Source organism: Plecotus auritus (genome assembly GCF_963455305.1).
Source record: "Plecotus auritus genome assembly, chromosome: 4".
Taxonomy (NCBI): Eukaryota; Metazoa; Chordata; class Mammalia; order Chiroptera; family Vespertilionidae; genus Plecotus; species Plecotus auritus.
In genome coordinates this window covers 71,733,939-71,756,130 of record NC_137775.1, presented here as the reverse complement: position 1 = coordinate 71,756,130, position 22,192 = coordinate 71,733,939, and the positions used below count along the sequence as shown (strand labels likewise).

Here is a 22,192-nt window from a genome sequence, read left to right as displayed (position 1 = left end):
CTGTATAAAATTATATATAGCCCATGAAAAATTTGTCAAGTGGAAGCAATCAGACATTGCATGAAGAATTATTTACCACTTTCCATAAAAGAGAGTGTCCTTTCAGTCTCATGTCATCCGACATAGGAAATGCACTTTGTTGTTTTGTTTGTCTGTTTGTTTTTAAATTTACATTCTTTATGGTTTAAAGTATTCCATAAGTCTCCTTTTTCCCCCATTGACCTCTCCCCAGCTGCCCCCACTGCCCAGCAAGTGCCCTCCCCCACCAGCATGTGTCCATTGGTTTTGCTCATATGCGTGCACACAAGTCTTTTGGTTGATCTCTTGCCCCCTCACCCCATGCCTTCCCTTATAGGTTGGACAGTCTGTTCGATGCTTCTGCTAAGCGAAATAAGCCAGTCAGAGGAAGATAAATATCACATGATCTCACTCATTTGTGGAATATAATGAACAACATAAACTGAGGAACCAAAATAGAACCAGAGTTGTAGGAATTGCACTTTGAATGTGGCAGAAACTTGTGTGCTTCGCTTTATAACAACCATTTTCTGCACTGATTTTCATAATACTTCCTGTGAAGAGAAAGCAGCCATGCCTTTTGTGCCCGATAATTGTTGGGTACAGTGCCTCTCACATAGTAGGTGTTTTAAGACAGCAACACTGAAAACTTCTCTCAGCAGAATACATTCTTAGGAAGGACAGTTTTTTGCTGAAGTTAGTGGTGAATCAGCTCTGTGCTCTATGTATTGCCCAGAGAGGAATTAGGCTATAAAAGAGGATCTGAGAGAGTGCCGCTGGTAGTGAAAGTCTGTAGCAGTGTTATAGATGCATATTTGCCATAATGTGGCTATAAAGACAAATCATGCAGCCAGTAATAAAAAAGATAACACAGAGGGCATAAAATCATAATGCTGCCATATATCGAGCACTTAGTACGTGTCAGATACTGTGCTAAGAATTAGCTCCAAGCTTCACAACAGCTATTATCATCTCTTACAGGTTAGAGAAGTAAGACACAGGTGGGCAGCATTAGCCCACAACTACCCAGTTTATAAATGTTGGGGAAACTTCAAACCACGTCTGCCTGCTTAAAGCTCTAAACTTAGTCTCTGCCAAGGACACTCCATTTTCCAAATAAGTCTAGGCCATAGAGATCAGGCCTGATCAAAACACAGCAAAACAAAGATCTCCTGTCACACGCCACTCAAGGGCTGACATAAGTGATCTGCTCCCTGAGTTATCAAAAGAGAGATATTACCACAAGTAGCGGAGCTCTTAAACACTCTTGCAAATAGTGGCTCTGTTGCCATGGAAGGCACTTAATTCTTTCCTCAAAACTTCAGTCAAGTGGTCTGAAATGCTATGAGTCCCACAACTGATGGTTCACAATATGGTGTTTGGTTCTCCTCTGTTTATCTATCAGCCTGACCTTTGAGCAAATGTCAACGTGAATTTATTTTTTTTCCAATGTGCATGAGACAGAATAGGAGCAGGGTCAGCTCAAAGGAATGATTTTTGAGTCAGTACTCTGAGGTGTACTGACCTTGTGACTTCATGACCGTCATGTGTCACTTAAAGATGGTATGTGTTCTGAAAAATGCCTTATTAGGCGATTTCACTGCCACATGAATGCTTAGGGGCCATGATGAACAAAACTACACACGATTAAATTATGCAAAGAAAATTATACAATCAAGAAACGTGAGATGTACGAGGCTGCTTAACATGACACATCAAACTTATTTTTTTTATAAGTAGAAAGAGTATACTCAAAAACAACAATGAAAAGTATGGAAAGTACATAAACTACTACCATAGTCATTTATTATCATTATCAAGAGTTATGTACTGTACATAATTGTATGTGGTATAGTTTTATACCACTGGCAGCACAGTAGGTTTGTTTACACCAGCATCAGCACAAACATGTGAATATTGTGTTGTGCTATGGTTATGATGTTACTAGGTAATAGGAGTTTTTCAGCTCCGTTATAACTTATGGAACCACCATCATATACAGTCCATTATTGTCCAAGATGTTATGTGGTGCATGACTGCATTTCTTTTAAGTCGGGATCTCATTAAACACCTGCTATGGACAAGGCTGAGGATACACTGATGAACAAGAAATACTGTCTCCCATAAATGCCCTTCAACCCCCTCCTCACTGTGCCCCACAACTGATGGTTCCCAAATTAGGAGACAGGGAGGTAAAAGGAGAAGTTAATTCTGTACTACTTTCTCACACTGATTTAGTAAAGTCTGATTTATTGGCCTTGGAAAGTGATGCAAACACATTTCTCATACTCTCTGGTTAGTTGAATGTAATTTAATAATTTGTGTTTTTGATGTATGCCCTTTCCTGATTTAAAAATAACCAAACTCTGAATTTATCATTTTGATAAGGAATTGACTAGCCTTCATATACAGTGTAGTCACTGACCCCCTGTGAACAAACCATTCTTTGTGTTTTCCCAGAAATGGAGATACATTTACACAAATTGCTCCCCCTTCTCGTGGTGTCTCTTGTTAGCAGCAGCATCCATTTTGTGTAAAAGCTGGCAAGGGTTAGGATGCAGATCAGGGTCCTGGACCTCAGCACAGCTGACTGGCATGGACAGGGATGAAATCTGCAACTTCTGCCTCATTAGCAACGGGTCTCCTACTGAGTTAACCAGCCTTAGGCAATTGGCGAACACTGAAGGTTAATTCTTTCTGCCCATAGGTAGAGTTACAGCTCAATGAACTAATCCCTTAAAATGTTATAGCTCCATCCAGGAAATTTTAAGTGGGAAAAAAATGGCTGGTAGTACAAAAAGGTAAAATGAATTGAAAACAAGTCTAAAACAGACTTGCAATTTTTTCCAAGAGTTGTACAAAATATTCTGTGACTTTTATAGAGAGTATGACTCAAAACATGTTTCAACCATCTGATTGCCAGAAACTATTAAAATAAATAGTATAAATAGGACAATTTAATATAGATACCAACAGTGTCAAACCACATGAGAAGAGAAATGAAGCAGCTTTGTTTTTCTTGTAAAAACACCCAGGTGAATTTATTTGGAATTAGAATAAAGGTCTGCTTGAAAAGCTAGATAGGGAGGAAGACTGAAGAGACTAAAAAAAAAATGATGATTATTTCCCCCTTCGAGGGAGTCCTTGTCTGAACTAATGTATTCGTATGAGGCCTTGCTCCTGCTGAATTACTAATATACACAGACCAGTTAGTAAAGCCTCCAAGAACACAACCAAGGGCTACTGTCTCTGTAGTTTAAGGCAAATGTCATGTATTCATTTTACACTTTCTAGGTGTCCTGCAACCCCAAGTCACTGCTCATCCTCCACAGGCACCTGGTTTTCCTCTCCTGGCTCCTGTGTCTTGAAGACACTGCGTGTGAGAGCTCAGGGAGGTCTCTCCAGTAAGCATCCCCGTGTGTGAAATAGTATAACACAATGGAACCAAACTGAGCCCCATTCTGGCAATGTGGACCCTGGGAATGAAAAATGAATGTCAAAGTGTGCCTGTCTGCACATAGAGAGAAAATCAAAAACTCGTTTTGCGTACTGCTAGCCTAAGGTCAAGCCAGGAGGTCCTTCAACAGTTATTTAGGGATGACGAGGGTGATGGCAAGAATTTGGAACTTTAATAGAACATGTTACTGTGTCTATTCATTCCTCCACGTAGCTTCCTGGCGGGAGGCAGAGGACAAAGAAATCAATTAGAAAATAGCTCAGGTGTATTGAAAGTGTACCATGAGCTAAATGTCAGGTACTTGGAAAATTACATGTACTTTTTGAAATAGGTAGTTGTAAATGTTAAGGAAGACTAACCAGGAAGGACATAGTCAGGATCCAGCTGAGGAAGCCAGTCACTTGCCTCAGCTTTGCTTCACTATAATGCTCATTGAAACTGCAATTCAAGTAGCAAACGCGGTTCACAACCAGTTAACTTGTAATAACAGAAACATGGGACTTTCATTACAAAAGGAAGAAAACTAATTTCTAGCAATAGTATGACAGAATAGAATATAGAGTCCATAATAGATCAAATTATTGTGACACTGTTTTACCTTTTCTGATGTCTTCTGAGGTGTACATGTGAAGTTATGCAGAAATTCTAGAATTACGGTGCTGAGAAAGGGTCTTCAGAGATCTTCTAGAATAAAATGAAGGGCCATACAACAATACTGCAAAGGGTTTATACCCTCATCATAGAATCAGACCCAATGGATATTGTCGAAAAGTACATTCTCTCCTGTAACATTAAGCCTTTATCTAATTTAATTTTCAGAACTTCTTTCAAATTGTTAGCAACCTTCTAGATGAAGAAAACAAAGAAAAATGGGAAGATGCACAACAGGTAAGGTTGGAGTTATTTCACAATGTAAAGTGAAGTTGATTAAATAAAGTTTAAAAATATGTGAAGAAATTAATGGCTTGCCATTCCAAGAACATAAAAGGGAAATTTTAGAAGTCATTGTGGATTATATTATAATAATTTTACAGAAAACAAGTTATCTCTCTTATCATAACAATCAATGGAATGAATGATCTTTCTTAATGTGGGAAAACTGAGCAGATTTAAGTAATTTATGACTTAATACATAATAACTCTATGCTTTGTCAGTCAGTTTTTTTTCCTGTCTTCAGACTGGTAAAAATGGCAAATGTAAAAGCACATATTGCAAATGGAATAGTGGGGTATGAAGGAATAAAATCATTTGCATTTACTACCCACTATATATAATCTGGATCATATATGCAGACTTGCACTTTGATCCAAAGCCAAAAGTTGTAAATATGAGTTCTCATTTTAAACGTTTAAATGGAAAATTATGCTTTTATTTTCTCTTTCTGCTGTGCATGATCAGTGTAGCAAGTGGCCTTATTGGTTTAGTTATTGTTTTAAAATGCTTTGCACTGCCACTGGTGCAATACTGTCTGACATATGGTCAATAACATTTTTTCTATATTGCAGAAAAAGTAGGTTAGAGGTTAAGGAAAGGAGAATGTTTTTTACAATCCTATAAAAATTTAATTTAACTGAATGTTAAACTTTTTTTTCTACTTGACTCTTATTAAAAATTCCAAGGGAACAATGCATTCTTGAAAATAAGAATATTTTCTGAGGTTCAGATGAGTCATCTACCCCTTCTTCCTTTTAAATCACATCTGGGTCCTGAGGAGTAGAGCATGCCCTTTATTCCTATTATGATAAGAGCTCTGAAAATAATCCAGTGTGGATCTACCTCATTATCAGGTACCAATTCTGTGCTTCTGGCCATAGCAAGAAAAAAGAAAAAACACTCTTTGGTTTAAGACCCTGAATCCTTTTCTACTAGTTTGAATTATATATTTGTCCTTGGCATTTTTTTCAAGCGGAAAGCCTCATCCACTCACTGTAAGTAAAAGGTCTTTCCTTAGTAAACTGCCACAGAAGCTAAGCACCTCTTTCTAGAATCCTGGTGACTATTAATTGTGGATATATTTAGAACAAATGTATAACACCCTATTTAAAACAAGACTGCAATTTATCAGTTGCTGGTATTTATTGTGAGGTCCCCACGTGAGTGAATAATGAATGGTGGCAGAACTTCTCAGCAATGGAAAATTCTGAATCCATAATCCATCTATCCATCTATTTACCTGTGATTTTAAATTAACTATAGTCATATATTTTACTTATTTTTCAGTGGTGATGATCCTTAATGCTTTTTAAAAATAACCATTTGAAATTAAAAACAACTGTTTTTTGTAGCTTTTACTAAGGGGTATTTTCATAAATGCAGCCACATGGTAGATGAGTCTCCAAGTTTATGGCACAAAGGGTGAACTCATAAATAAGCCCGGTTTAAAATCCACCAAAGATAGTCCCTCATTCCTAGTGGGCCCCTTATCTTATTTTAGCATAATTGCCTCAGCAAAGTAAAATATAACACGTGGCTATATAGGCATTTGGAAAACTAGTTATATAGGCATTTGGAAAATATTACACTTTTGAACAACAACAACAAAAAATAGAATCTTTTCAGAACTTGTTTGCTGCACATCAGCCATTGTTAGGAAGGATGAAACTATATTTAGTTTCAGCATTCTACTCAAAATGTAGTATACTAAAGTAGAAAAAAAGACAACACTTTGCATTACACTATTTTATACGCCATCACTGTGATGTGAACAGACAAGTCAATTTCAGTCCAGACAAGCCATTTTAATTTCAGGCATGATATTACGTTCTGCGTCTTCGTTATACTGAAGATTCCCATATCTGCAGCTGGAGTGGGCAAACTTCAACCAGGGAGCCAAATCCAGCCTTACATGTGTTTTGCAAATAAACTTTGGGAATATAACCACACTCATTCATTTACATAATATCTATGGCTGCTTCTGTGAGACAAGGACAGAGTTAAGTTGTTCCAACAGAGACCCCCTGACCCACAAAACCGAAAATGTTTCCTGTCTGGCCCTTTACATAAAAAGGTTACCAAACTCTGCTCTATATTTGACTACTGCTGGGGAAATAGAGTTAAAAAAAAAATCTTCTGTCAACCTAGCAAACCTCTCCGCAAAGGTAGAAGAGAAAGAAAAGAGTTTTCTCTTTTTATTGAATAAGCACTAAACTGCACCAGAATGTGATGGGTCACAGGCAAACCGCTAAGAAAATGCAAAGACAAAATGTTATCTCACCCCTTTGTATAGCCCATCAAATACAACAGATTATCACATGTCCTCAGGATAAACAGTAACTAGTCCTCAAGTAAGAGGACTTGATAGCACAATTTGTCACACATAGTTCATCCGAAATTCACTTGGTAATTGAGGTGACCATGTGTTAGTTAATTGGCTTTATCCAAAGTAAAAAAAAAAAAAAAAAAAAAAAAAAAAAAGTCTTATGTTTTAATGACTGAAGGTAGTTTTGCACCTTAGAGCAAGGTGCTTGCTGAAATTTGGTCCGACCCTCCCACAGAAACTGAGAAGTGGGGGCACTGTCTCCCTTTTTACCTTTCAAAGAAAGACACGCCTGGGTCTTGAAGTTGGTAAGAGGCTCTTTCACTTTTTAAAAGATTAACCAATATTTCAAAGAGACAGAGAAAGAACTCAACAATGACTCGTTTTCTAAAGTAAATGCTCTAAGAAACGGGAAGAAGTGGGGAGTGGTTTTGGGAAAGGGTGTCTCTTATTTTCAACAGAGAAAATCAAGCCTCTTAGTTTTTTGTTTTTATATATTTTTATTTCAGAGAGGAAGGGAGAGGGAGAGAGAGATGGAAACATCAATGATGAGAGAAAAATCATTGATCAGCTGCATCATGCACACCCCACACAGGGGATCAAGCCAGCAACCCAGGCATGTGACTTGACCGGGAATCGAACCGTGACCTCCTGGTTCAGAAGTTGATGCTCAACCACTGAGCCACACCAGCCAGGCAAAGCCTCTTAGTTTTAATTTGTATTTGCCCTTACACTACACATACTCATATACACATACACCTACACAAAAACAGAAGGAAAAATGCAGTAGTAGCTGGAAGCTTGGAGCGGATGCACATTTTGTGCACATTTTTAGAATGGGGATGATGACATTTCAGAATTCATATTTCATGATTGGGAATGTAGGTAAGAAATAGAATTTCTCCCTAAATATTTCTGAATTAAAAAAAAAACAGATATCTCTGACAAACATTTGTAAATGTAATATCCATTGTTGACATCTTCAAGCATATATAAGTAAATACATATCCTCAATGTCTGATTTTTAGACCAGTGCTCCCACAGGTTCCTGTAACATACACACACTGTGCCTGCTACCCTCACGGACCAAGTCTTCTCACTCCTCTAGCCCTCTTCCGGCTCTTCCTGTATGCTTTCCTGCTGATCAGCATGGCTTCCGCCTCTGCACTAGCCTTTGCAAATACAAAGCCACTGAAATCTTTAATCCACTTCATTTTTCTCATGGCTAGAAGCTGCAGTGGTGCTAAATGGCTAAAAGAAATGAATTTAACTTCCAAAGACTCCTTTGTTCTAATATGGTTATATAATGCAGGCTGACCCAAGAAGCATTATGGGTTATACCTGCTAAATTCATGTCACCTTTTAAATGGCTTTCGTGTTCCACACACTGTGAGCTATTGGCAGAATCAGGTCGTCTTTAAGAAAGCACTCATCTGTTTGTAATGTGTGAGGTGGCATCATTTGAGGTTTGTTCTGTATAAGTACATGTGAAGCACCTACTCTAGAGCTGTTATTATGGCCCTAAAATTATCCCTAAAGTTATTAATACAGTGGGTATTATAATTATTTGAAATAAATACCACTTCCAAGATATTTAGTTATTATGTGGTAGACTTAATAGTTTGTAAATATCTTCATGGGGCAATAATAATTGTTTTTCTTCTAATGTCCATCATATAGATGCGAATAGATAATATGTAAAAAGCCCCCAAATTTCAGAGTTTTTTCTATGTTGCCTTTAAGTGAGGGAAGGAGCCCATCAAAAGTAAAGACACTCTATTTCGAAGTAGACCATCTGTTGGATATTTTGAGTTTCTATTCATTTATAAAGGATTAATCACTGCATCATATCACTTCCAAAGTTCTTGCTGTGTGACACCTGCTGTTGTTCTCAGCTATTAGTTAAAAATTACAATTGTTGCCAGTTGCAGAAATGTCTTTAAATAAATCAGAACTTGTTTGTGACCTCATTATGTAGTTGGTATTGTTTTTTAATTCCAGTTATATATTCCATTACATAGACTTCTTATTTCATTCTAATCTTTTCTTATTTTTGTAGATTTACCCAGGCTCAATAGAGTTGATGCAGGTGATTGAAGACTTTATACACATTGTTGGAATGGGGATGATGGACTTTCAGAATTCATACTTAATGACTGGAAATGTAGGTAAGAAATAGGATTTTTTCCAAAATCTTACTGAAATTTAAAAAAAATTGCAAGTATCTGCGCCATCCATTTATAAATGTAATTGTCCATTGTTCCTATCTTTAGCTATCTCAGAGTAATGTATTATGGATTCTTATTTTTAAATGAGCTCACCACTCCCCCCCCAACACACACACACATATTTGCATGCATCTGCATTCCTTTGTAGGAATGCATATAAACCTCCTGGTGTTTATCTGCACATGTATATTTAAAGGAGAATATGTGCTTCTTTTTCCATTGCCAAATGCTCATTGCTCTTCAATCTAATGTTGAAAATATATAATATACACTCGAGTGTGTTTCTTAAGAAAATGAGTCTTTATAATTCTCCATATGAGGATGCCGAGTTCCTCTCCTGCTAGTTGTCCCGAGGAAGTGCTGGATCTGCATGGGTTGTAGAAGGCTTCATAATACCTTTAAGGGTCATGATCATGGTGCTATTACTACAGTTACTTTTTTCCTGAGTGGCTCCCGAGACAGACTGGATCTCTCAGATTCCTCTGTAGTGGGTTCTGTAATGTTGAACACATACATTGAAAACACATTTCTTCCTTGCATTGCCTTAATATTGCCCCTTATAGAGAAAAGTTACATAGCAAAACCTACACACACTTGGAGGCTGCCACAGTTTCACTGAGCCAACAATAATTAACCAAATGGCACATTTCTCTTTGTAGTTAAAAAAATGGTAAGAGCAAAAAAATGGTCAGATCTTAAATGCATTGAATTGATATCGGTTTATAGTTTTCTCATTTCTTAAAGCTTCCTCTTGTGATGTTACTGTAATTCAGGAAGATTTTTTTTATCTACATGCTATAATACAGAGAGTAATGTGTTTAAATAAACATCTTACTTCACATTCTTATTCACTGGATGTTTAAGCGTTAGTTTCTGGTTCAAGAAGAGCCCTAACTTAGCGGGGGGTTCAACTGGTATAGAGCATACTTTTTCTATGATTAAGACTTGTGGTGGTTCCCTTTATATGTGTTTTCTTCTGAAGGTCCTTTAGTCCCTCAGAGACTCATTTGATCCTAAGATATCTTTTACAAAGGTGACTTGACCTCAAATTGCAATGGGTAATAGATAACTACCAGTAATATTCTTCAGTTGAGGAAAGCTATGTAATGGAGTCTGAAGACATTTTCTTCCCCATATAGCATCTTTATGCAGCATAAGGTTTTACCAGTCAAATTTACATCATAATTCACCCTCAAAGTCAGTTTGAAGGCCCAGATCTTCCCCAGAGAGGGAGTTCAGCAGTTTGTGCCAGTTCAGGAATGGAATGAGCTAGCCCTTGCTAGGGCCAATGAGAAGAAAAAGGAAGAATAGTATCTTTGTTGATGAGTTCAGAAACCCAAGCAAATCCAAATTATATGTCCATTCCAAAAGTAGCTAGGCAAAGAGAAGAAAGGTAATCTACAGATAAGGGATAGCATGTTGAGCTATGATTTGGGGGCACCTGGGAAGAACCTGGAAGTTTCTAGGGATGCTGATCATTCAAGCTGGGACCACTCCCCTAAGGGCCTTATTTCTGACTTCTTTTCTGGAGAAAAAACACAAAGACAGCTTTGCCAGATTGGATAATTCTCAAAGTAATGTACCAGAAAAATTGAAAAGAAGCAAACAGCTATTGTTTTTTTTTTCCCTTTTTGTTAGTGTTACTATCTAATTCTGAAAGGTATTGTTAATTAAAAGTATTATCAGAGTAATGCATAGCATTTGTCTAAAATGTATTTAGAGAAAACTCTAAAAGACAAAGCCAATCCTAGAGATGAGAAAACTTAATTTGAATCTTGAAGCAGGCTGCTTGAATAACATCGTATCAAATTCTCTATAGTACTGGTATGATTTATATAAAATTCCATAAATTTCAAACATCATTTCTCCTTTACCTTTCTCTGGACTTCCCAAAATTACATTTTTGAAAAATGTGTGTATTATTTTTTTTTTTTTGCATTTTGATTAGGTTCTCTAGGTTTGCCTACTTTCTTTATCATCACTAAACTTTTTAAAAAGAAATTGTTGATTTTTATACAGAAAGCAAGGGAGAGGGGGAGAGAGAGCAAGAAACATTGATATGAGAGGGAACATTGATGAGCTACCTCCTGAATGCCTCCTATGGGGGATAGAACCCTCAACTCAGGCATGTGCCCTGACTGGTAATGGAATCAGCTACCTTTCCGTGAACCAATTGAATCACCCAATCTATTGAATAACACTGGCCAAGGCTATCATCACTAAACTTTAAGAAATATGCTAAGCAGCCCTGCCAGTGTTGCTCAGTGGTTACCAGTTCTCTGGACACCTCTTAGACCAGTCAAGTTACACATAAAATTAAGCATCAGAATTCACTAGTATCGAATTGTATAATATGAATAATAATTGCTATTAATATTCTTTATGCTATCCAATTTGGTACTAATATATGATTTTGTGATTATACTGTTTATCTGACATTTCCAAGATATTTGGATAAGGACATAGAGAATATTTTACAGTAGAAATTGAAAACGTGAGTTGGTACTCGTTTATCTTATATCCAAAGTCCAAATATTAATTATCTGGCATCAAGCTCATTATACTGAAAACACACACGCTTGCATGCACACATACACACAGCATGTGTGATAAACAGAGACTAGGTAATTGAGAATGGTTCATAATTCCTGATGGCCTTTTTCTTCACAGTGTGTTAGATTAAGACTACTTAAAGAGCTTCAAAAGATCATCATGTCTTTTCAAGAGATTACAATTTTTTTTCATAAAGCCTATATGCATAGCCACCTCACTTTCCTGGAATATAGATAATAGGTCCCTGAAAAAGAGACAAAGTTGGAACAGCCAAAAGTAAATGTCATAAAGACCATAAATTCAATAAGAGAGTCAGAACCTTGCTGATTCCCCAACTTTAAATATTTTCAGCGTTTTTGTTTCCTGGTTTCTTGTTTAGAAAGAAGGAGTCAGAAGCAGACACAGTGCTGCTGGAAGCACGTATGTGGCAAATAAAATAGATGGAATGCTGAAACAGTAAGGACCATGAAGTACTGAAAGAATGCAGCAGAGTATGGAGTCCACTCTGTGGGAACAAACTACTCCTCATGCCTCAGACTTGAGGACAGTATATCTAAGACAAAGGGCAATCATTTGTTTATTTATTTTTAAGTCCTCACCGAAGATATGCTTTTACTGATTTTAGAGGCGTGGGCGGGGGACATTGATGTCAGAGAGAAACATCAATTGGTTTCTCCAGTATAGGTCATGACTGGGATGGAACCCACAACCAAAGTATGTGCCCTGACCAGGAATCAAACCAGCAACGTTTTGGTATATGGGAAAACCCTCCAACCAACTTAGCCAACCATCCAGGGCCAAAGCACAATAATTTAGGTCTAAAGACATGGCCTTTATTCATCAAGATGATAATTTCTATAATCTAAATAATATGACAGGAAAATAAGTGACATATTTTGGAAAGACATCTTCAAAAATGGTTCAAATGAAAAGTTTTGAAGCTTTTTAAATTAAAAAGTGTCCCTACCTGTCCCAGCTTTTGATAGATAAAATGCTCTTATATGCTAACAATCTGAACAGTTTGGTATATATGCATGCATGTTCATTTTTGGAGGGAGCAGGTCCATAGCTTTGATCAACTTTTCAAAAGACTTATGATCTCAAAATGTTTAACACAAGATTTGGAAGAAATGCTTTTATGAACAAAGATATTAAACAAGCTAATGCATTTGTAAAATAATTTATCTTAAATGGAATACTTATTTTTCATATTCACATGTGAATATGAAATTCAAAATAGACATAATGATTATAATAAATGAAAGTTAATGAGCATTTACTAAAGACTAATCACTCTACTAATAGCTAATATAATTACTGATTAAATGAATTAATGAATGAATATGAAAACTGATATGCTACAGAGAGATTTCAACTTTCAATATGCCTCAGATTATTATAAAATTGTATTCTAAATGTTCTAAGTATTCTGTATAAGTGGTTTTTATCTCAGTAAAAGTGAATTTTTAAAAAACATTTTTATTATCAAGTAAGTCAGGAAGACCAAATCTTAATATTATTTAAAATTAGTTGTCTTCACTGAAAATATTCTTTAAAGATTTGTTTAAAACTTGCTTTCTATACTTTCTCTCCAAACATTTTCTCTTCAGTCTCTTGCAGTTCAGCATTTCTCTCATCACTTTCCTGAATCTCCTTTCTGAAAAGCCTTCTGGAAACTCACAAATTAAACCTCCCATATTTCAACCTCCATGTCCTCTGTACCTTGCTGACCACACTCTTTTGAAATTGTACCTTTGTTATCATTTCTATACCTATCACCGTATAAACTGTAATTAAAGGATAAAAGTTGGGTTTTTTAGATACAAAGAGGATGAAGGACTGAATGGGAAAAAGTAAATAACTTGAGGCCCAGTTGTTTTCACTTCCAAAGCTGGACTGGAATGTGTGAGCTCTCCCGTGACCAGTCATAGGGCACACTCAGGCATTGCCATTGTTCTGAAGATTTGTCTAAGGCTGCAGCAGAGTGTTTTATAGTTTTTCATTACGCTTTTAGTCCATCTGTTTTGCATAAAAACTTCATGTAGCAATTTATATTTGATTTATTTATAAGGAAGAATAGCCTGTTCTTTAGAAATTGTTTTAATTTTGAACTTGGAACTACTAGTAGAATTGTACTCATCAAACTGAATTCAAGGAACATCAGTGATGTGTCACATGTTACCAGCCTACTATCTATGTTCCATTTTAAAAAATGCCTTATATCTTACTATTTCCCTAAGTGATTCAGGTCATTAAAAATAAATGAATAATCTTAACATGAGATTGCAGTCTATTTGTGGACATAAACAAAAGAAATAAGAAAATAAAATACCAAGTACACTTGGTATGTGCCATAAAAAACAAATGTTAAGAGACTCATTCTAAGAGATAGTGTTCTGTGTAAAGATCTAGAAAAACTTAGGAAGGAACCACTTAGTGTTGACTTTGAAAGGTAGGCTGGATCATTGACAATGACTGGATCATCCACGTGAAGGAGCATGAGTGGCAAAGAGATGGTTATGTTCCAGAACATTCTTTAGCAGAAAAAAAACAGTATAGAGATGTGAAAGTTGAGGTTGTGTGTAGGGTATAAATGGCTTATTTTGATAAAAGCATATATGTATGGAAATAAAGGTGAAATAAAATCTAAGAGGTGTAGGATGGTTTTGAAGACAATAGGAGCTACTAAGGCTTGACTTGATGAGGGTGGTGCTTTGGTAAGTAATGTGTTAAAGCAGAAAGAGAATTTGTGGAAATTCAAGAATGCTATAAATGTGAACACTAGAAGGCTTTGTACCATAATCCATATAGGAGAAAATGAAGACTTGAATTACTGGTAGTAGAAATAGTAACCAAAATGTGGTTATGAATTTAAGATTGTCTGATGGTAGAAATGGCAGCATTCCATAACTGACTGAGGTATAAGACAGGAGAGAGGAATTGAGATTATATTTACTTAATGAACATTTGAGCATGTCTTTTACATATTAATATTTAGATTCAAGTGTAACCCTCAAGTGAAAAAATAAAATGAGGTCTTGAACTTTTGTGGAGAAGTGAAATTTATGATATATACTTGGTAATTGACTTTGTAAAAGTGATAGTTGAAAAAAATTTCTTTCTCTACTATTAGGACGATAACAACAGAGTCTAAAAGATGTCAGGTGTTGCCTAAAGAGTCAGAGTAAGTATAATCAGAGAGAGTATGTATAAAGAGTTTCAGAACAAGACAGCATAAAATCATTGTCATGTAATTAATAGGAGAGAGCATTTCAGAATGATTATGCTACTTATATTAATTGTTCAGAGTATTAGCATTAAGCAAAATCTTATATGATTGTTGATGATATATAACTATACTTCTCCAGGAAAAGTGCAGACATGATTCTTTATGTGTTTCAGTGGATCACAACCTTAACACTTCGATACAATTATCTCCAAGGATTTACTTTGCACAGATGAATCAATGCGGTAGATACACAAATTGCTATTTTACAACTTTCTTTAGGAATTATTCAAAGTTAATAATATCATATTAAAAGGGAACACTTTCAGGCTAACGATATCTCAAATACAAAATGTTATAATTGTTAGCTGTAGAGAATTTCAGAAGTGGTTTCTATATGTAAACCCTAAGAGATAAAAGATTCTGCAAAGTATAGTTTCAGTTACTCTCCAGTAATCCAATAAGGCCAGTGCCTTAAAAACATTAAAATTGAGACATTTTTCTTTGCCAAGCTAAATATCACTGTCTATTCTTGGTCTAGAAATATGAAATCCTGGGCTTTTCAGAATGAACATTCATACTTGATTTTTTTTTTCTGAAATTGAATCAAAATTTAATCTGAAGAATGGCATAATACAATTTAACATCTTTCTCTCTACAACACTGTCTCATAAATATCAAGTCTTTGTTATTTCTTATACTCACTGGTAAATTTAATCATTTCTTTGGTAGAATATCTTGTTCTTCAATTGAGAAACAGAACTTCAATCTGATGATGTAATTATAAAAATAAAGTAGTTTATCTTTCTTGGCTTATTTAACTTTCTGTCGCTGCTGACTTTTATCGCTCATACATCTTCACTTCTTTAACTTCCTTTCTCTAGAGATAAGACACTTATAGTCAGTTGACACTGAGCCTGAGAAATACGCAATTCAACATCTATTTTTGTTTATTTTTTTTTATCTGTAGCACCTGACAGTTCAGTCAGCTAGACTTGAGTCTGAAAATGTTTAATTCTACCCTCACCTTCTGACTTTCTACCACTCTATCTTGCTAGAAACATGAGTAAGTGGTGTGTTTTTCTGTAGACCAGAAAGAAAAAACTAAAAATACCTGTGTGGGTTTTTTTTTTCTTTTTATGCTACTAACATATCGGTCTCCTTGAGAAAATAAATAGTTCAATCATAGGTTTAAACTATGACTTTGAATGATATGCCACATTATGAATTTATATTGCTGACTTAATAGGGATTTCTCAATGTATTTTCTATGACCCACTTTTTCCAAATGGTTAGGGGTGGAGGCGATGAGGAGGTTGGTTGTGAAGGGCCTTTTAGACCTTTCTCGTGGCAAGCAAGACATGCACCTCACAGGGTGTGGATGGCTCCCTTCCACCCAGCTGAGGACTCCCATTTTTGTGGCTCCCTAGCATCAGTATAATAGATTTAATCACCTTTAGCAGATCTGAGACATTCATTCCATAAATATGTGCCAGGTTCTGTTCTAGGTACTGAGAATTTTCAGTGAACAAATTAGACAAAACTGTTTGCTCATATGAAACTTGTTCTATAGCAGAGACAGATGTCAAACAAGTGCCATTTAGTGTGCCCAGTGGTTATAAATGATATGAAAAGAATCAAAGCCATCCACCCAGGTGAGGGTTGGAGTGAAGAGAGGAGAGAGTGTTCTTATGTTGATGGTCATGGAAGGCTCTCATCAGAGAAGTGGTGTTTGAATATGTACCTGAATACCCAGATAGCGTGAGACACCGTGATATGTGGGGACAGAACCTTTCTAGCAGAAGGAAAAATAAATACGAGAGCCATGATGCATCCACGTGCTTGATCTATTGGAGGCACTAAAGAAGGCCAGTGGTGCTGGCGTGCCTGAGGGAGGGACGATGGAAGGAGATGAGGTCTAAAAGGGAGGGGAGTGCCAGACTGTGGATGGCACTAGGCTTTTGACGAGGTCTGAATGAGATGCAAAACCACTGAAGGTTTGAGCAGAAGAATGGCCTGATCAGATTTGTATCCTACAAGGACCATTATAACTATGGAGTGGAAACTAGTAAACCATTGGTGGTATGGCTGGATATAGAGAGACTGGTGGTGTATTGATTGCAATAGGCAGGATGAGGGAGCTCAGTGGTTTGGACCAGGTGCCAGTGGAAATAGTGAGAAGTGGTCAGATGCTGGAGGTATATAAATGGTTGATCTGACAGACTTTACTAATGGTTAGAAGTGGGGTGTGAAAGAGAGAGAAGGTTCAAGGTTCTTTCCACACTACATTGCCAAGAACCGAACTACAAAAATAAGACAGATTTCTTTCCAAATCTGTATACTATAAACTAATGTCATAAACCTACCTTGGTGATCATTTAAATGTCTCTAAAGTTTAGGAACTAAAACAAGTTGTTTGTTGTATCTTTTCTTTTTTAAAAAATTGCATTGCTATATAATTGACATATTACATTGTATTAGTTTGAGGTGTGCACCATAATGACTTGATATATGATCACCACCATTAGATTAGTTAACATTCATCACCACATATAGTTACATTTTAAGATCTACTCTCCTGAAAACTTTCAAATATACAATTCAGTATTATTAACTAGAGTCATCATACTGTTTTTTATATATTCCTTTTCCTGAGCCCAACACAAATCCTTGCACTTGCAGTTAAGGAATGTTATCCTTTGAAGCCATCAGCATTCTGTCATCAGTCCACTGAGTTATTGCACAAAAGCTAGAATGAAAGTGTTCGTTAAAATGACTATTTAAAGCTGTAACTAAGATTGAGCTGCCAGTTAACAGGTGAAACAAATCCTACTTCCCTATCATTTTTGTGTTTCTTCTTCTATCTATAAAGCCATGGAACCTCAAGAATGGAATAATTCTTAGGGGTCAACCATTTAGCCATAAACTGGTCAGCTTCATTCTACTTAAACTATTATATATATTTTAAATACAATTTTTTTAAGTTAATAAAAGCTTATTAGCCAAGTTGAAAAGGTCTTTGCAAAGCACCCTGATCTCTCCAGCTTTTAAAAAATTGTTGTTTGTAGTACAACCCTGGACCTTCAAGTAGGAAACACTCATGATGTTATAGTGTTTCAAATTATCAGTAGGCCTGTGTCCTTTTAGAAGGTAGCTGGGGTGAAAATAGTTACATAATATGTCCAGGTTTATCTAAATTGTTTTAAACAGGCATATTCAAGGACATAGCTATTCATGGAGTCATTATTAAATAATACTTCTTGTCCCTAAGAAACTTGCACTAGTAAACATTGTTAATAGCCGTTCTTTCTCATTTTGAGTAACCTAGATGCCCTAAACTTTCCCTCTGTTATCCCTGCATTATGCCAATTGCTAGCTCTAATCCTAACTACTGCTCTACTGTGAATCTCCCAGATCCTTAATAGCATTTGCTTCTTTGTGGTAGTTTAATTTACCATTAAAGAATAGAATCTATATGTTGCTGCCTGGGAACGCCTGTTTTCTTACAGTACCTTGTTTATACGTTATTTAAGTCTACATTTTAATGAAAATTCCCTAGTATCAAATAGTGGTTATTATTCTAAGGGACGCTTTTCAGAAGTGAATACAATGATAGGAAAATGTTTGGTAAAGTATTCCATATATTATGTAGCACCTGCCAAATTAACACTTTTAACAAATATTCATGATATTATTTACTCCTAACAACCTTTCTGTCAATGTTTAGGCCATTCACACAGTTTGTCCTACACCAGTACTTCCCATTCAGAGAGGATGCATTTTTATCCCGTTGCATCTTAATAATTGCAAGTTAAAGATTTGTTATATTATCTTGCTCAGCCAACCACATTCTAACCTACTTCTGTTATGTAAAAATACTTCACTGTAATTTTTTATAAGGTTCCATAGAAACCTCGCTAACATGTTTTGTATTTCTACATCAAGGAAGAATGACTTCTGACCTTTATTTTTATTTTTAGTCATATTTTTCATATATATCTCCTTTATTTAAAAAATTAAAATTGTTTTTTTCTGGATAATCACACATATTTAAAGGGTGCCTGAATTATTTCTGTAGTGAATCTTTATAACGTATCTAGCCACTGAAAATTTTGTGAAATTATGTTACTCATTTAGTCTTCATCTCTTTAGTAACTGTTTCCTGAAGAATACCTAGGTAAAGACCAAATCACTGAGGCCTATTATTCCTTATGAATTTTTATATTTATTGGGAAAATGCTTGTGGTCTAAAAAACCAAATGAGGTCACACAAAACTCAGTTGGAAATGTGCAGCGTCTAGAATGCACAGTGATGCTCAGCAGCATTGGAGCATGAACAGGAAAGGCAGAGGAAAAGTTGATTTCTACCATCACTATGCATATCTTTGGGGAAAGAGTTCAAGGCCTAAAGAATAAAATGTATATAATGGCGGTGGTGAACATACACATTTTACTGGTACATCTTGGTATATTGGACATGGATTGTGAAAGCTTTCCTGAAATAGAAAAAAAAACAAAAACAAAAAAAACCACACAATTTTGCCCAGCCAGAGTGGCTTGGTTGGTTAAGCATCATCCTGTGCACCTAAAGGTTGCTGGTTCAATTCCCGGTCAGGGAACTTACCTAGGTTGTGCGTTAGGTCTCAGATCAGGGCACCTACAGAAGGCAACTGATCAATGTTTCTCTCTCACATCAATGTTTCTCTTTCTTTCTCCCTCTCTCTCTGAAATCAATAAAAATATGTAATTTAAAAAAAAAAACACCACAATTTCAAAATTAAGATTTTTGGTGAAAATACAGACCAAGAATTACTGGGTTTCTCACTTATTGACACATAGACCTAACCACCAACATCTGGGGTTGGATTTTTCTTTAATTATTATCTAAAAAGAGTATCAGTTTCTGCAAAGAAGTTACTCCTGACTTCTGTGCCCTAAGGAGGCTGTGAAGAGGTGTTTGTATAAAGGGACCAGTGTTTTGCCTCAGCTCAAAGTATCTGGAGGAGAACTCCAACTAGGGAAAGGCTTTCAGAGGTGGGATTAGCCCAGGAGCCAGATGGGAATTTAAATGGCCTCCCAGTTCCCTGGAGCTGAAAGATGTGGGAATCGGTCTTCCCAGTATGATTTCATTCTTCTGTTGGAGACTCATTCCTTCAGAATCTGGTAGACTCGCATTTATTGCACAGAAGAGAGATGTGAAATCTAAAGCCTGCAAAAAAATGAAATTTGAATATTATAAAAGAATGTCGCTGGTCTCCACTGGTTTATGCAATAAGGATTTGAAATTACTGAAATCTGCCTGGTGCATGCCTTCTTTCTGATTTTGCTGTTCAACTCAATTGGAAGGATATTGCTGTGACTTGGTGTGAATATGAAAAACAATTTCATTTTAACTGTCTCTATGGCAATGCTTGCTTATCTCTATGGCAATAGTGGCCTGCCTCTGTAGCAATAACCAATGAAGAGGAAAAAAAAAGGCACTGATTCCCTTTCAATTTTTTTCTATTTTTTTTAATTTGGTAATAGCAAGATTTCTGTGCTAAATTATTCCTTGTCTCCATTGCTTCCTTCACTGAATTTCAAATACATAGATTCTCATCTGAATGTGACAACTGAAAAAAATATGACTCAGATGAAAGATCGGAGCCCTTTGTATCAATGCAAGCAGGGATGCTGTTTTGTATCTAGGAAAACATGTTGGCTTTAAAGCTATATTTGGCTGCAAACCTTGGCTATGTTACAACTGACTGACCTTCTGCACGTTATTTTATCTCTAAAGCCCTCAGTTTTCTCCTTTCTAAAGTAGAGATTACAATATCTTCCCTGAGGAGTTATTGTAAAGATGAAAGATGATGTGCACTTAGTACATGGCATGTAATAGGCCCTCAGTAATTGGCAGTGGACAAATGTAGGGCCAAATATGAGCTGTGCTACTGATCAGGTGTGTGATATTGGTCAGGTCACTCAGTGCCGGAGCTTCTAAAGTTCCTACCTAAATTTAATAGCCTTGGTTGTTTTTATTTTACTCAAATCTCAATAGTAAACTTATTGTTTATTACAGAAAGTAGACCAGGATCCCAGATTTCTAGGCAGATAATATAACTGAATCTAGAAATATATTTAGAAAACAAAGAACCATAGAGACACAAACAGCACTTGTGATGTGTCTGTATGTTTCTTTGTTTTCTAAATATATTTTTTATTTATTTTAGAGAGGAAGGGAGAGGGAGAGAGAGATAGAAACATCAGTGATGAGAGAGAATTATTGATCAGGTGCTTCCTGAACACCCCCTACTGGGGATCAAGCCCCAAACTGGGGCATGTGTCATGACCAGGAATCGAACCGTGACCTCCTGGTTCATAGGTGGACGCTCAGCCACTGAGCCATGCCAGTCGGGTATGTCTGTATGTTTTAAAATGAGTTTGTTACACAATTTTCTTCTGTGGTACTATTACACTAAAACCCTACAAACATTTCAATTTTATCTGCACTTTGCTATCTTAAGAAGCTACTCCTCTCCTGCATGTATTTATTTGTCACTAATCAGATCCTAGATCCCTTTAATGGCTCATACAAAGGAATCTTTTCTACTTTAATTTTATAATTTCTGCTCCTTAACATGTAATCTATCACCTGTAGTCTGCAAAATTATAGCAGTTATCTCTATAGAGTCATCAAATAATTCTGTATTATTACTGTATCCCCCTGAATTCATAAATGAGTTTGTTCTCTTTTGTTCTTAAATGTCTTTTGAACAAAAGTATTTTTCTGCTTTTATTACCTACTGAAAATTTTTACATGAAGAGTTTCAACTTAAGAAATGTAAATAGTTACTCCTGTGGCTAAATTAATGTGTTTTCTTTCATTTGATCCTCTATTTCAGTCTGTGCCTTATGAATATGGAAAGCAGATGTATGTGTGCATGTGTGTGTGTGTGTGTGTGTTCTAAAATATTTATCAGTGTTCAAACCTGCAATGCAGTTGTTATAGATGGATGCAGTTGTTTTAAAATTCATGCTATGGGCTTAGGGGGAAATTAGTGGGGTTTATTTTATGTTCCATCAAAGAATAAATATACATTTTAATAAAAGTTAAATTAAATTGAAAATCCAATAATACGATTTAAAGGACATATGACTTACATGCTGAACAGTATTTTATTCAAGGTTTAGCTGATCACTACAAAATAGAATATTATACATATGGGGACTGAATAGTTCATAAGGGAATGATTTATACTGGATAATAGGTTATATATACAATATACATATTTTGAAATCAAATAAAGGCTGGCATATTGAAATTATTAATAGGGTTCTAAATACAGTAGGAACACAGAGGGATATAACTGAGACTAAGATACTGAAATGTTTTCTTTGCCACTGCAAAATTTCTTAATAATCAACTTCAGTGTCCATTTGAGCTGCTTTATTACTTTTTGAAATATGAACC

At 35.9% G+C, this 22,192-nt stretch overlaps 1 protein-coding gene across 5 annotated transcripts in view; it reads left to right on the top strand.

Moving 5' to 3' along the window:
• The window catches only part of ADGRB3 (adhesion G protein-coupled receptor B3), a 724,811-nt gene that overhangs the window by 343,222 nt on the left and 359,397 nt on the right, over positions 1-22,192 (top strand). For all 5 annotated transcript variants that reach the window (XM_080665754.1, XM_080665753.1, XM_080665751.1 and 2 more), the window contains 2 exons: positions 4,295-4,363; positions 8,792-8,900. In XM_080665754.1, coding sequence (XP_080521880.1) covers positions 4,295-4,363; positions 8,792-8,900 — 178 coding nt within the window. The remainder of the gene's footprint in view (positions 1-4,294; positions 4,364-8,791; positions 8,901-22,192) is intronic.